A 13,442-nucleotide genomic window follows, 5' to 3' on the forward strand; every position below is an offset into this window, starting at 1 on the left:
ACACTCCCCAGTTCACTGTTGCCCCTTGTAAAATGTGTCATCTAAAACCAAATACAATAGTAAAAGTGCCATCTGATAGTACAGAAGGGCAGCTATCTCCTTATTCTTGGAAATGGACATGCTTCTGTTAAGACGGCATTAGTGGTTGGGGTAGTTGTGTAGCTCAGTGGATTGAGAGCCAGGCCTAGAGATCAGAGGTTCTGGGATCAAATCTGACCTCAAATAATTCCTAGCTATATGACCCTGGGCCACTCACTTAACTTCCATTGCATAGTATTGATCCTACGTCTGATAGGTAAGGGTTAAAATAAAGTTTGCATTATGTTTTTTCAACTACTCTATTACCTTTCCTACAGATAATAACTTTGTGGTTCTCTCAATCATCCCCAAGATCTCTTTATGAAATCTAACTTGGCATTAATGATCTGTATCCAATTTCCCCTTTTTTTAAATCAACCATGCCCCATTAATTTAACTTTTTTCTATGACATGTATACTAGTAACTGCCCCATCGAGGTCGATTTTTTTTTTGTGATTTTGACATTTTGTATTCCAGGATAGGACCTGATATCAATTCCAAAAAATATTCATATTATCACATTCCACCGACTGTACCAGCTTCCTGAACTACTTCTACATCCTATCTGTTTTTACCATCCCTATCATGCCAATTTTTTCTTTCTCTATATTTTCCTTCCAGGTCCAAAATTATGCTTTCTGCTTGTCTACAGAATTACTAGAACATTAATGGTCACCATTTACTAAGGTCTTTAAAGATATTATTTCATTTGAGCCATGTCACTCATAGGAACATTGAACGGAATGAGTTCAAGAACAGAAACTTCAGAAGATTTGTCTGAACTGATGCAGAATGAAGTGAGTAGAACAAGAAGGTAATTTATACAATAACGATAGTGTTGTGAAATCAAAGAACTTTGAAAAACTTGGGACCTCTGATCAATGCAGTGGCTGACAAGGACTGCAGAAGACCCATGATAATAAGTTACTCACTTCCTACAAAAAGCTACAGACTTGCTATGAAATCAGGTGCCTCAATTCAGAAATAGGATGGACTCAGGCTGTAAGTTGCAACAGATATTTATTGAGATTGAGAATTACTTTACCTTGATATGTCCACATGAGTATTTTAATCTTGAAAGAATTACTAATATATTGATATTGCAACCTATGTGCTCAGGCATCATATTCACAGAAATATTAGTTCTTGATCATTGTATTTAATAGGTACTCTATTACTTTTGACTACTCTTCAAATCTACATCCCAAAGGTCAGAAGAATTCCTGGGTAGGCTGCCACATTGTCCTAGTTCCCACCTTGCCAGACCAGATTCCATACAAGGTCATATGCTGAGTTAATCTACTCCTCTTTGATCTTGTAGTTGTTAGGTGAGCCGATATTAAGTCTTATGCCATGTCACATGAACATTAGCTACCTCCCATTCCCCATTGCTTGATCCTCCAGTAAAAGATTGAGGAAATATGTAGTTCACTCTCTCTCTCTCTCTCTCTCTCTCTCTCTCTCTCTCTCTCTCTCTCTCTCTCTCTCCCATCATCAAAGGAGCACACAGGCTGGATCCCAAGCTCTTTAATTCCTGGCTCTGAGTCTTTCTTCCTTTATTATATTCCCTCTTTCTCTATATCCCCTTTACCCATTTTTCCTCAGTTTCTAACTCTCCTTTTCAGGTGTCCAACTAAGAATATATTAATTTGTGGCTATAGGCAGACACAACCCATACATGTCCCAAACATATTCTTTTTCATTAGTGGTAGAAGGTAGAAGGGGAACAGAAAATAGATTGTGATTAATTGGAAAAAGTAAATTAAGAAAAAGTTCCTTTCAAACACAGGTGTCAAATACATAGACTGCAACATTGCCAGGTGCTGCCTGAACCAGGTCAAAAGGTAATTGGGAAATAGTTGTAGCAGTCCACCCCTAGCTATGGGCAAGGGGAACAGTCGGTATGTACAGATTGCCTTAGAAGAGAGCATGCTCAGTCTTGAGCATGCTAAGTATTGCACATGGCTGGGAAAGCCTCTGACCCTTGACCCCAGCTTCCCCCAGGTTAAGTGGGAACACAGGTTTCTTTGTGCTCACCTGGTTAAGAGAAACCACACCTATACCTTGTCATTAACCAATGATCATCATCCCTGTGTACTGTGTATATTTGCATATCAAAGATTATATATAGCCCAGCAAGCTCCGCCTCTCTCTCTCTCTTTCAGGCTAGCTGGTGGCTGTCCTGGCAGGACTTGGCCTCTGGCCAAGCTCCATCTTTAAATCTTCTCTATCTCTCTTTCATCTCTCTGACCTGTGTGGGATTAAATGTGGATCTCTGGACTGGTAAAAGCCTTTGGAAGGGTCCTTTGATCAGAGCTTAGCTGTGGCTCATGGAAAATTAATAAAGACTCATTCCTGCCACCTCATATCTCTAATTTGACTCCATCATCCCCCTTGTGGTATCTAAAACTTCTATCCTATCTCTATCTACCTACCTTAAAGCTTCTCTCCACTCTGAGGAAGCTTTAATAGTTAACCAAAAAAAAAAAAAAAAAGATACACAGATAATTATATGCTAAATTAAAATGTGTGCTTTAAGCATCCTTATGTACAGATTTAGCTCAATAAAAAGTCATCCCTCCTGTAAAGTATATGCTGTTGGTATCTGACTTTCCAGAGGTCACTTCCACACATCAAAATTCTATTTCTCCCCCTGCTCTCCATTCAGAATATACCCAGAGTCAGGGACAGGAAGCTGGGATACCCCTAAGAATTATAACAATAAAGCTGCATGAAATAAAAGGAAACTAAGGCCAGAGATGATCTCTCTATGGTCCTGCTGCCATTAGTGTGATTATGGGAATGGAGGGTCTGTCATCTGTACATAGGAAAGTCAGACCAGTGAATTAATTGGGCAGCAGGAATTCTACAGTGGAAACAGTTACTGGAGGCTAAAGTCAATAGATCAGAATCAGGTTAAATAACTGACATGCTTCCATGTGGCATTTTACGCTACAAAAAGGAAAAATATAGAAGCAATGGTGAATCCCTATGTGTGAAAGCAGACAAAGTTTACATTCTCCTTTCCATCTCCAGAATTTCCCTGCCAAAGAGGACCAAGACCAGCCCCATTGCATGAACAGAGCTTATACTCCAACCAAGACTAGAAATATTCTGTGGTTTCACAGCACCAAGGGAAAGGGACTGAAGGAAAGAGTATGGGGCAGTCATTGAAACTGCAGTCCTAGAAGGTGGGACACAAAGAAGGTTGTATGTCACTGGGACAGAAGAGAATAATACAATATCAATAACAAAGATGATGACGACAACTAACGTTTTTATTTTGTGTCTACCATGTAAAAAGGACTTTCTCCACCTAAAATCCTATTATACACAGAACAAATATTATTCATTTTTCCAGATGAAGAAACTGAGCCTATGAAAGGAGGAGTCATTTACTGCACAGATAGTAGACAGAAAAGAAAGGATTCAATCTACGTTTCATGATTCTGAGCTCAGGGCTCTTTCTACCACAATGCACTGTGTCATGGGACCAGGCAGAATATCTTATGTCTATTTCTCTAATAGCAGGGAAAGAGAAAGCCCAACACAAAGTTGGTGGCCCAATCCAGATACTCACCATAGATTATAATATTCTTGGTTGCGGTGTGCGTCAAGCCAGTGAATGAGTTAGATGCAATACAGGTATAGGTTCCAGCATGATTCAGGGATGAAATAACAGAAAATATGGCTGAGTTGCTGACAGATTGTCCATTCTGTAACCAAGTGAATTGTGCTGGTGGGTTAGAATCAGCTACACAGCTCAAGGTAATATTTACCCCAGTAGGGTACACACCAGCTGAACGGACAATCGTGGCGATATCTGGGCCATCTGGAGGAAAGAGAAGGATTCCATATTGAGATTAAGGTAGAAAGAAGGGCATCTCCTAGTCTGTAACCCATCACCAGGGACCACTGTGTCTCCCTGATCGTCCCTTGAGCTGGGAAATTCACAGTTGGTACTCTAAGAGTTTTGATCTGAACTTGGAAGATCTTAGGGCTTTCTCCAGTTCAGCACCCTGGCTGGCCACCCTCAACCAAAAAAGCATGACAAGGCCAATCTGGGCTCCCTAAAGATGAAGGGGTTTGGGAACCTCAGAGCCTACCTCTTTAGCTCTCTGAGAAGGGACTGAATTAGCCTGGCCTCTGGGAACACACCACCAGACTATAAGCAGGCACCATATAGGAAGAAGCAATATACTCACAGGTAACATTCAGTGGGAATGGATCACTCCTATTCCGAAACAATGGGTTCTCGATTTCACACACATAGGGCCCTTTGTTTTCCCTTCTTGTGAGCCTGCGGAGAGTGAGTATCCTCTTATCCGGGGACAGCTGTATCCTGCTACCAACTGGGGCAAGTCCATTTATGAACCACCGGTAAGCATGAATTTGACCCGTAGCATTGCATGTCATTGAGAAGTCCTTGGTCTCCACTGCAGTATTGTTGGAGGTGATGATGGTAGGTTTGGACAGTGGCACTGTGCAGGGAATAGACAGAAAATGACTGTATTCGTACTTTTTCTTATCTTATAACCAAATAAGTGGTTTGGAAGTGGCCTGTCTAAGACCTTGGCAAGGCTGGAGGCCAGAGACCAAGAACCTCTGATTTCAAAGGCAAAGACAAAGACCCCCCTTTCTCTGGTGCAGATCTCAACTCCTCCAGGCCTTAGGAAAGTTCAGCTTCAGTTCCTGTGGCTGACAAAGACATTCACATGGAGCCCAAGCCCTGGGTTCTCAGTCTTGCTAGGCTGAGGCAAGCTGGATGTAAACCTTAAAATTTCCAGACCCTACTTTATAAGATTGGATTAAGACCATTCCCCATTTGGGCAGTGAACTCTACTTAAAGCAGGAATGTGAGAATTCTACTATACCTACTTGGGTCTGCCCTAGGGGAAGATAAAGTTGTAAACTCTTTTCTGAACAATGAACAGTACTTAAACCCATACTTTTCTTAAGCTAAGTACCTATAAAGGTCAAGCAACTTGTGAATTTACAAGGAACAAAGAACTGGAAAACTTACTCAGAGCTTTCCTGGTGTTAATTACTCAAAAATCCACACCTTCTTAGGTGTGGACTAAGAATGGGTGGTCCTTTAGAAACATCTACAGTGATTGGTAGATGTAAGGACTTAGGGGAGGTGACAGAGGAGATTTTGTCCTTAAAAATAAGAGCTCAGAGAAGAACAAGAGGTGGGGGATCTGGTTTCTGATTCTCATTCTGAAGGAGAGCTCCTTGAGGAGCTCCTCTGAGGGGCTCTGTCCCTCTGGGGTAGGAGCTCTGGAGGCTCTTGAGAGAGGCCCTTTGAAACAATCTCTGTCTGGAAGACTCTTTGAGAAAGCAGCTGAGATGCTGCTGGCCTGGTGTCATTAGAAATACTTACTTAGACAGATCTTATGGTGAGTTATAAAAAACTGACTGATTTCTCTTTTAAGACTCAGGTCTAGGCCATATTGGCTTTGAGACCCTTCATACTTATTCCTTTTTTACTCTCTCTCTCTTTCTTTGATTACAAATTGTATTGTTAATGAAAATCTTTATAAAACCCAATTGACTTGGGTATTTGAATAATTGGGAATATTTCCCTGGCAACCACTTTATATTTGATTTTAAAACCCAAGACACTGTAGTGAAACATATTTCTCCGGTCAAATTTACTCACCCTCTCTTATATCTATCACAATTTATATCTTCCACTATTTTAATCACTACAGTTTAAAACCTCAAATCTCACATGGACTGGGGATGACAGACTACTTCATCCAACACCTGTACTTGGATTTGAGGCCTTTCTAGTTTGGCAGAACTACCAAGAGTTTATGATTCCTTAGCCTGGACTTCCAGAAGCCAGGATTCCTTACCTTGACATCTTCTTAAGAATATTGGGAGAAACTGGAGAAGATAGACTAGGGACAGGCCATTGGGAAATTGTGCTCAGAAAGGGAAACTTACTTTAACTCTTAAGAGGAAAGAAGAGGAAAGGAAGAGAGAGGGAATAGATCAGTTCTTATCAGGATACAAAAGGATGAGTCTCTGGCTGGGAGTCAGGTGAGACCTGGTTCAAGGCTGGAGATTTCAAACCCACAATAACATCTCTCCTGCCTAGGACTGTGTTTTGCCACCCCAGGAGGCAGTTCATACCCATTTACTGGATTCTGGAATTCCCTGCTTTGGGCTCTTCTCTTTCCTTAGCTGTTTCCTACCCTACAAGATGAGAATGAGAATATTGAAGGTGATCTTCAAGCTCAGATGAGGTTTTATGCTGGGAATCTAAGCTAATGGGGACTAATCTTCCCTGAGCCTTCATGACTCAAGGGGAGCCCTTTCCTTATCTCTAGTTAGCAGGTAGGCCTTGCCACTGAGAGAGGTGTGTGTACCAGAGTAAAGCCTGGGGCACATCCAGGAGCATTGACAGGCTTCTGTCCTGTGTCATCCATGGCCAGCTGTCTTAAAATTAATTTCCAAATTGACATTCATAAGTTAAAAATATTTCAGCTTCCTTGACCTTTCACCTTGTTATTTTGGTAGAGCTTGCACTCCATCCCAGGGTCTTGGTTGGGAAGTTTAAGGAGAGGAAGAATGAGCCTCCCATTTGTATCCAGTAAAGCCAAGTGAGACTGGCCGGGAAGGTGACAAATCTGAGGTCAGCTAGCCACCTTTTGTAGTGGGGGGAGAATATGAAGAAACAGTGAGCATGTTCCTGGGCATGAAGGTCATGGTAGGACTTTTTGGAAGGTGTTTTGGCAGCATCAATGGATCCAGTGACTGACATGACATAGTGACTAGTGTTGGACTAAGAGTGAGAAAGATCTATATTCAAATTCTGTCTCAAAATGTTACTGGCTGTATGACTTACTAGCAAGTCCCTATCTGTGTCTCAGTCTCCTGATTTGTTAAATGGGTAAAATAATCTCTCCCTCCTGGTGTTGTTGGATGAAATGAGACCATATATAAAAGCTCTGTATAAATCCTGAGAATAGGCCAAACAAATGTTTAGAGGAAGGAAAGTACAGAGTATGAGTCTGGGTACCAAAGGCAGACCCAGGCTGTCTGAGCACACAATGCATGGCCAGAAGTATCTGAAAGGTCTGATGCCCTTTTGTGAAGGGAGCCAGACCAAGAACACTCAAGGATAGTCTGTAGGCAGTAGGGAGTCATGAGCAGAGAAGAGACATGAGCACACACATGTGTATTTGAAAGACCAATTGAGGGCACTAGAGATGCTTAGCCCAAAGAAGAAAAGACTTGAGGGGGAGGGGAGACATGTCTCCAAAGACTTGTCAAGTTATAATGAGTTTGATGCCCCTGCCAGGGCATGCTCAGTGGTTACATTGATCAGGGAGGGACTATTTCCTAATGTGTCAGTATCTTTTCTCCTTACAGCAACATTCTGGTACCCTTTTATCTCTTGTCTATCACAGAACAACTCTTTTTTTTTAAAACCCTTACCTCCTGCATTAGAATCAATACTATGTATTGTTTCCAAGGCAGAAGGGCCAAGCAATGGGGGTTAAGTAACTAGCTCAAGGTCACACAGCTAAGAAATGTCTGAGGCAAAATTTGAACCCAAGACTTCCTGTTCCAGGGCCATGCTCTCAATCCACTGAGATACCCAGCTGCCCCCACAGATCAACTGTTCAGAGGAGGTAATGGCTTCTTTTTCAGAAGGGGCAGGGATTATGATTGGAATCTTGGTGATTCTGATTGGGCACTCTACTATTTTTTTGTTAGAAAGATAGGAGAGTAGGATTCTGTGGCCCCGGACTCTCCTCTCTCGTAGTCTGCCTCCCATAATGTGGGAGAAAAATCAAGATGATTCCTCAATTTCTTGACCTTCTCTAAGGCCCTAGTCTCCCCTCCCTGGCCCAAACATGCCTTTCACACAGTATTTACTGCTGTGGATCTCATTGTTCTTTTCAGAGTTATTAATTGTTCCTCCTTTTTTTTTCAACTTCTTTCTCTAGGAAACAGTTTTTACTTCTCTGTTTTTAGAAGAGTTGCTAGACCTAGAGTATGTAACCCACAAAATTAAGGAAATAAGATCTAAGAAGACAGAGCAAGAAAAAATGGAGAGGCAGCAAAGGGAACAGGGAGAGGGTAGGCTAGAGAAAAAGAGAGATGGAGGAGAGCTGTCAGCAGGCTGCATCTCAAGGTAATAGCTCCAGAGGCTTTCCTTGACTACACAGACCAAACAGGATTCAGTTTTAATGGACTTGACTCCCTGCTCATTTCATTCCAAAAATTATTTGGGATGCCTTGGAGAACTGAACTGAACAGGATTTCTGGACTGACTCTGCAACAATGCCAAGACCTATAAACAGGCTTGCTGGGAGCCATCAGGCCAGGACTCCTTGACAGAGGCACGTGTGTTACTAAGGAGGCCACAGTGTGGCCCTTGGGAAGATGTGATTGTCCCCTCAGCCCCCATTTGCATGACCTCTTAATTGACATGATTTTTATTTCCCCTGGTCTGAAAAGGAATAATGCAAGAGCAAAACACCTGTACTCTAATTCTCTAAAACATCACTGAAAGATCAGACCCTCAAACCCAATCCCAAAAGACTATCATGTGTTAAACTTTACTTAGGTACATAATCCCCAGTAAAACCACAGCTACAGGCCAAGCCCAAAAACTTTTCACTCACAGAAACCTATTCTCATGAAGCCAGCACACAAATCAATCATAGAGACCTATACAATAAGTACAAGTTCATCAAGATTCAATATGCCTCAGTGACTGGATTACACAAACCAGTAAGTCACCAGTGGGAAACTCCCTAGTAAGAACCCTGAGAAATGACCAGTCTGATATGAAATCTGAATTATGATTCCAGTACCCCTCAACCTCAATGATATGATTGTTGAATTGTCTTTTAAGAACTGTTGATAATTATCGTATTTCATTAAAAGCAATAAGTAATTTTCCTTGATTGTTTGTAAGCTTAAAACTTCTCACAGGGTAATGAGAAAATTAAGCCACCTGTGATGAAATCATTTATCTTGTATGCTGTCTGTAATCACAATATATGAATATAGAATGTTAATCAAGTGATTTGTTAAAAGTTAATGTATCACTTTTCCAATTATCTCTTTGAACATGTGTGTTAGCTAATGTATCTATGTGCAAAGAAAATGGGCATAAAAATAAACACCAAGCCTGGGGATGGCAGAGCAGCTATCAGATGCAAAGCAATCCCATGACCGCAATGATTAAGCTGTCTTCCATTTGTTATTTTGACTGATCCTTTGCCACCTGTCGGGAACCCCTGGAGTCTCGAGTGAGGCTGGACCTTGCCTGTGGCATTTCTGGTGCTGGAACAGGACCATTCCTGTCAAGTTAAATCCCCTTCCCCTAACCCTAAAAGTTTTGAATGGATCAGGTTCCCTGCCCCGAAGAGGTCCCAGGCCCCCCATGGACAGAGCAAGGTTTGTGGGGGGGATTAATCCAGGGCTCCCAATATAAGAGGAGCCGTTCATAACAGGTTAAGGTAAGAGAAGAAAAGGGCTGCCATGGGACACAGTGAATTGAAAGAAAGAAAACTTTTCACTGAAATAATTAAACACAGTTTTCAGAAAAGTGGAATAAAGGAGAGAAAAATAAGCAAGTCACAGCTGATTAATTCTTGGAGTTTATTCAAAATTGCGGTCTGTGGTTCCGTAATGTAAGGATGGTAGATTTAGACACAGAAGAAAAAGTTAGCCCAGAATTAAAATCTTATAACATCCCCATGGGCTAGACAACCACCAGTAACCCCTCCATCTGAGGAAAGGAGGAGTGGATGGTCAGGAATGAGGGGTCCCCCTCATCCTCCAACTCCATGACCCCCAGATTCTCGACTCTAGCAGAGAAAAGCCCATTTTTCAATCCCTTGTCACCTGCCTTTTCAAATGTTTACACTTAAGGCTCATAGAGCCAAAACCTTTTTTCACCTCTAACAGTTTTAAAGGGACAGTACTTTGGAAACAACAAGATGGACTTTTTCATTTCTTCTTCCTTTTTCTTTCTTCCTCAAGATCTTGAGTAAACACCTTAACTCTTAAAAGCATGCTTCCCTAGTATGTGTTTAATGTTTATTATGTGTGACTCGATGCGTGTCTGCATCCTAAGTTTTGTATTCGCATTTTCCCTAATTGGCCATTTACAAAAAAGTACTTCAAAGTCCTCCGCCGAAAAGAAATAATTTATGTTCCATAAATCTTCTTTCATTTTGTTTTAGAAAGGGCCCATCCAGACAAAAAAAAAAAAGAGAGAAAGAATGATTTGTAACCTACAAAGGGGACTTTTATCCCCCAATCTGGCTCTTCTCTTAGATTTGATATTAAAGATCTATATAGGCAACCTTGGAAAACTGCTAATTAGTCTGAAAATGTACTGTGATGAGTGGAATTTTATGGTGATGATTGTGTCTCAGTTAGAAGTGAAATGTTAACTAAATTCAATTCTGTTCAAGCCAGAGGTCTGTTTATCAACACTAGAACCAATAAGAGATAGTGATTGAAATAAGTTCAGAACTGGTTGAAGGTAATTAATAGACAGCTTGACACCAAGAGGAATTTTCCTTTCTAAAAGACAAAAAACCATAATGGATACTTACTAAAACATAAGATATTTATATGTCAAATTCAGTCACGCAACAGTTATAGTGGAGAACTTTTTTCTAAGAATTAAATGTTGAATTTCAAAATGAGATATCCTTCAAAGACAGCAACATGTTAGCATTGAGATTGTAGAAGTTCAGAACTGGTAATTAGCATATGTGAATTTGCATAGTTGATAAGTATGTGATGTATGGCTAATGTTAGAAGATGTAAACAATGTTATACTTGATAGGGAATATATGTGCTATGAATAAGAAGAAACATATCTATTCAAATGTAATTTGTTATGATGTCATAATAGATGAATACAAAATATGTATGAAATTGTGCTGTGAAGAAAATTAATTTTTATGCAGATTATGTATAGTGCAATTGGCAAAGGAAATTTGACCAGTTCGAAATCAAATAAGATTCATTATTAGGCTATTAAGCCTAGGTAAAAGGTAGTCGCCTCTCCCATACTTATAGTAAGAGTAATAGGGACAAAAACTAAATGTTTTATTCTGCATGGAGCAGAAGTATGAAAGGAAAACTGGAATCTTAAGGAAACATTGTTAGAGAACTTTAAACAAAGTCAATTTGGAAGTTGTTAAGTTTTTAATTAATATACTGAGAGAGATTTAATATCAAGGTTTTAAAAACATGTAACTAAAGCGTTAAAAAAGGATTGGAAAGAAAGGAAAAATCTTCACAGACTACAAGTGCAGTCAAGCAGTTACTGTCCTAAAACATTCCAAAAGTAATTTATCCCCTTCCTCAGGTACAGAAAGGAGAACAAAAGTGCTTGTAATCATTTTATATTTATATTAAGGGACCAATAAAACAAAATATTTTAAACAGATAAAAGTTTTCAGCTACCTTATTTAAACTACAGAGATATAATTTGAAAAACTAGAGAGGTTGGCTGATAGCTGGAATAAATCTTGATCTGATAATAAGATATATTACAACTAAGACTTAAAGAAGCAACAGGTGTTTTAAGAGTTTATTTGAGTTGCCTAAATATTATAATCCCTTTAAACTACTATTAAGTAAAAATATGAGTTTTTCTAGAAGCAGACAGAAATAAAAGATTTTTTTAATTCAAACTGCACAATGCTGGCTAGGTAATACAACTGCAAATGTCCAAACTACAAATCCAGAATCCTAAAGAAGCTCAGGTTAGAAAACATAACTTCCTTTTAATAATGAAAATTGATATATTACAGTTAGCTAAACAAAAATAAAAATGCAATGATTTATGAATAGTTGGATTAACTGGATCCCAGCACAGGCACACATCCAACCCAATCCCTTCATGGGTGAGGATGAGTTCCAACATTTGCCCCTCTATAATCAGATGCAAATCAGGCTGGCTCAATCATCCCTGGCCTCAGATTTTCCTCTCTTGCTGTCTCCTTCTGTCCACTAAGTGGAACTACCAGGACAGGAAGGACTCTGGATCATTACTACAAAATGTTTCAGAGTAGCAGTCTATGTTTCTGTAGCATTCAGAGAGAGAGAGGGAGAGAGAGAGAGAAGGGAATGGGGCTTAAATACCCCCTCTGTTTAGGCTGGGCCAAAAGGCCCAAGCCCTTAGTTAGCTGAGGCAAAGAAAAAAGATCAGTCCCTATCACTCACGTGACCAAAATGGAGAAACAGTCTCAGGGGCCTCCACCTCCAGCTTCCTTCAGAGCAAGCTTCTCAGAGCACAACCTCTCAGAGCAAAACCTCTCCAACCACCCTAGTTCTCAGACCCCGCTATCTTTAAGGAAACCATCCAAGTTCCCTCCCCTCAGTTCTCACATCTACCAATCACTGTCCATGTCTTCCCTGTGCCAATGGTGGCTCTAGCTTAACCCAGGACCACCCAGAGGTCTGCGGCTTTGCACATGTCTGTTGAAGGTCATAATCTCAAATAATTAAATCTTGATCCTTTGCTGCAGCCCTTCCTAAATCCTGTTACCCTGAGTAGGGTGGAGATTGGAAGTTCCAAGACCTGGTTTTGTCATTCCAATTATCTCTATTGTATAAATTCTAAAATCAATCATGACTCAAAGAACTTCCTGTTCTATGCTTAAGCATAGATCAAAGCCCTTTCCATTGTTTAGCAAAAGGTTTCTGTCCTAAGGTAGTCTTAAGTAGGGAGGAGAAGGATCCTCCCTACCTAATGTTGGAAATGGGGAAATTTCCAACATTCATAAGTCTAAGAAATTTTAAGGTTTACAATCCTCAGTTTTTGTAGATACCTTTATTGAGTAGGTAGAAGCTCTGCCCAGAAGAACAGAAAAAGGCGGGAAGTAACAAAAGCTCTTCTTAATGAAGTAATTCCTAGGGTGGGCCATCCCACATCACATCATCAAAATGATAATGGTCCTGGCTTCACATCACTATTATTGTCATGATTGTTAATGCTTTGGGCATAACCTACAAGCTTCATTGCACCTGGCATCCCTAGAACTCAATCAACCCTGTTTGCTTCAGTATTCTCATCTATAAAATAAGCTGGAGAAAGAAATAACAAAGCACTTCAGAACTTTTGTCAAGAAACACCAAATAGGGTCATGAAAACACAGACACATCTGAAATAACTGAACAAATTTTCCTTTTCTGAAAGGGAAATTTAGTGATTCTGAACCATACTGTCTGTCTCAGTCAAATTTGCCTCCTCTTGTTTGGAACATACTCCTGGAGGGGGGCAGGGACTGAGTCATTTTTCTGTATCTCTAGTCCAGAGCCTAGGGACTTTGTCCTGAGTAAGTAAAAAATATTGTGGAGAGTTGAA

General features: G+C 40.3%; 1 protein-coding gene across 1 annotated transcript in view; it reads right to left on the minus strand.

Annotated features, from left to right (window-relative positions):
- Window positions 1–13,442, minus strand: part of LOC103092368 (uncharacterized) — a 1,666,349-nt gene that overhangs the window by 549,887 nt on the left and 1,103,020 nt on the right. Inside the window, exons 76-77 of the mRNA XM_056825346.1 lie at window positions 4,285–4,560; window positions 3,660–3,911 (exon numbers count right to left, since the gene is read on the minus strand). Of these exons, the coding sequence (XP_056681324.1) occupies window positions 3,660–3,911; window positions 4,285–4,560 (528 nt within the window). The remainder of the gene's footprint in view (window positions 1–3,659; window positions 3,912–4,284; window positions 4,561–13,442) is intronic.

Source organism: Monodelphis domestica, chromosome 4, assembly GCF_027887165.1.
Source record: "Monodelphis domestica isolate mMonDom1 chromosome 4, mMonDom1.pri, whole genome shotgun sequence".
Lineage (NCBI taxonomy): Eukaryota > Metazoa > Chordata > Mammalia > Didelphimorphia > Didelphidae > Monodelphis > Monodelphis domestica.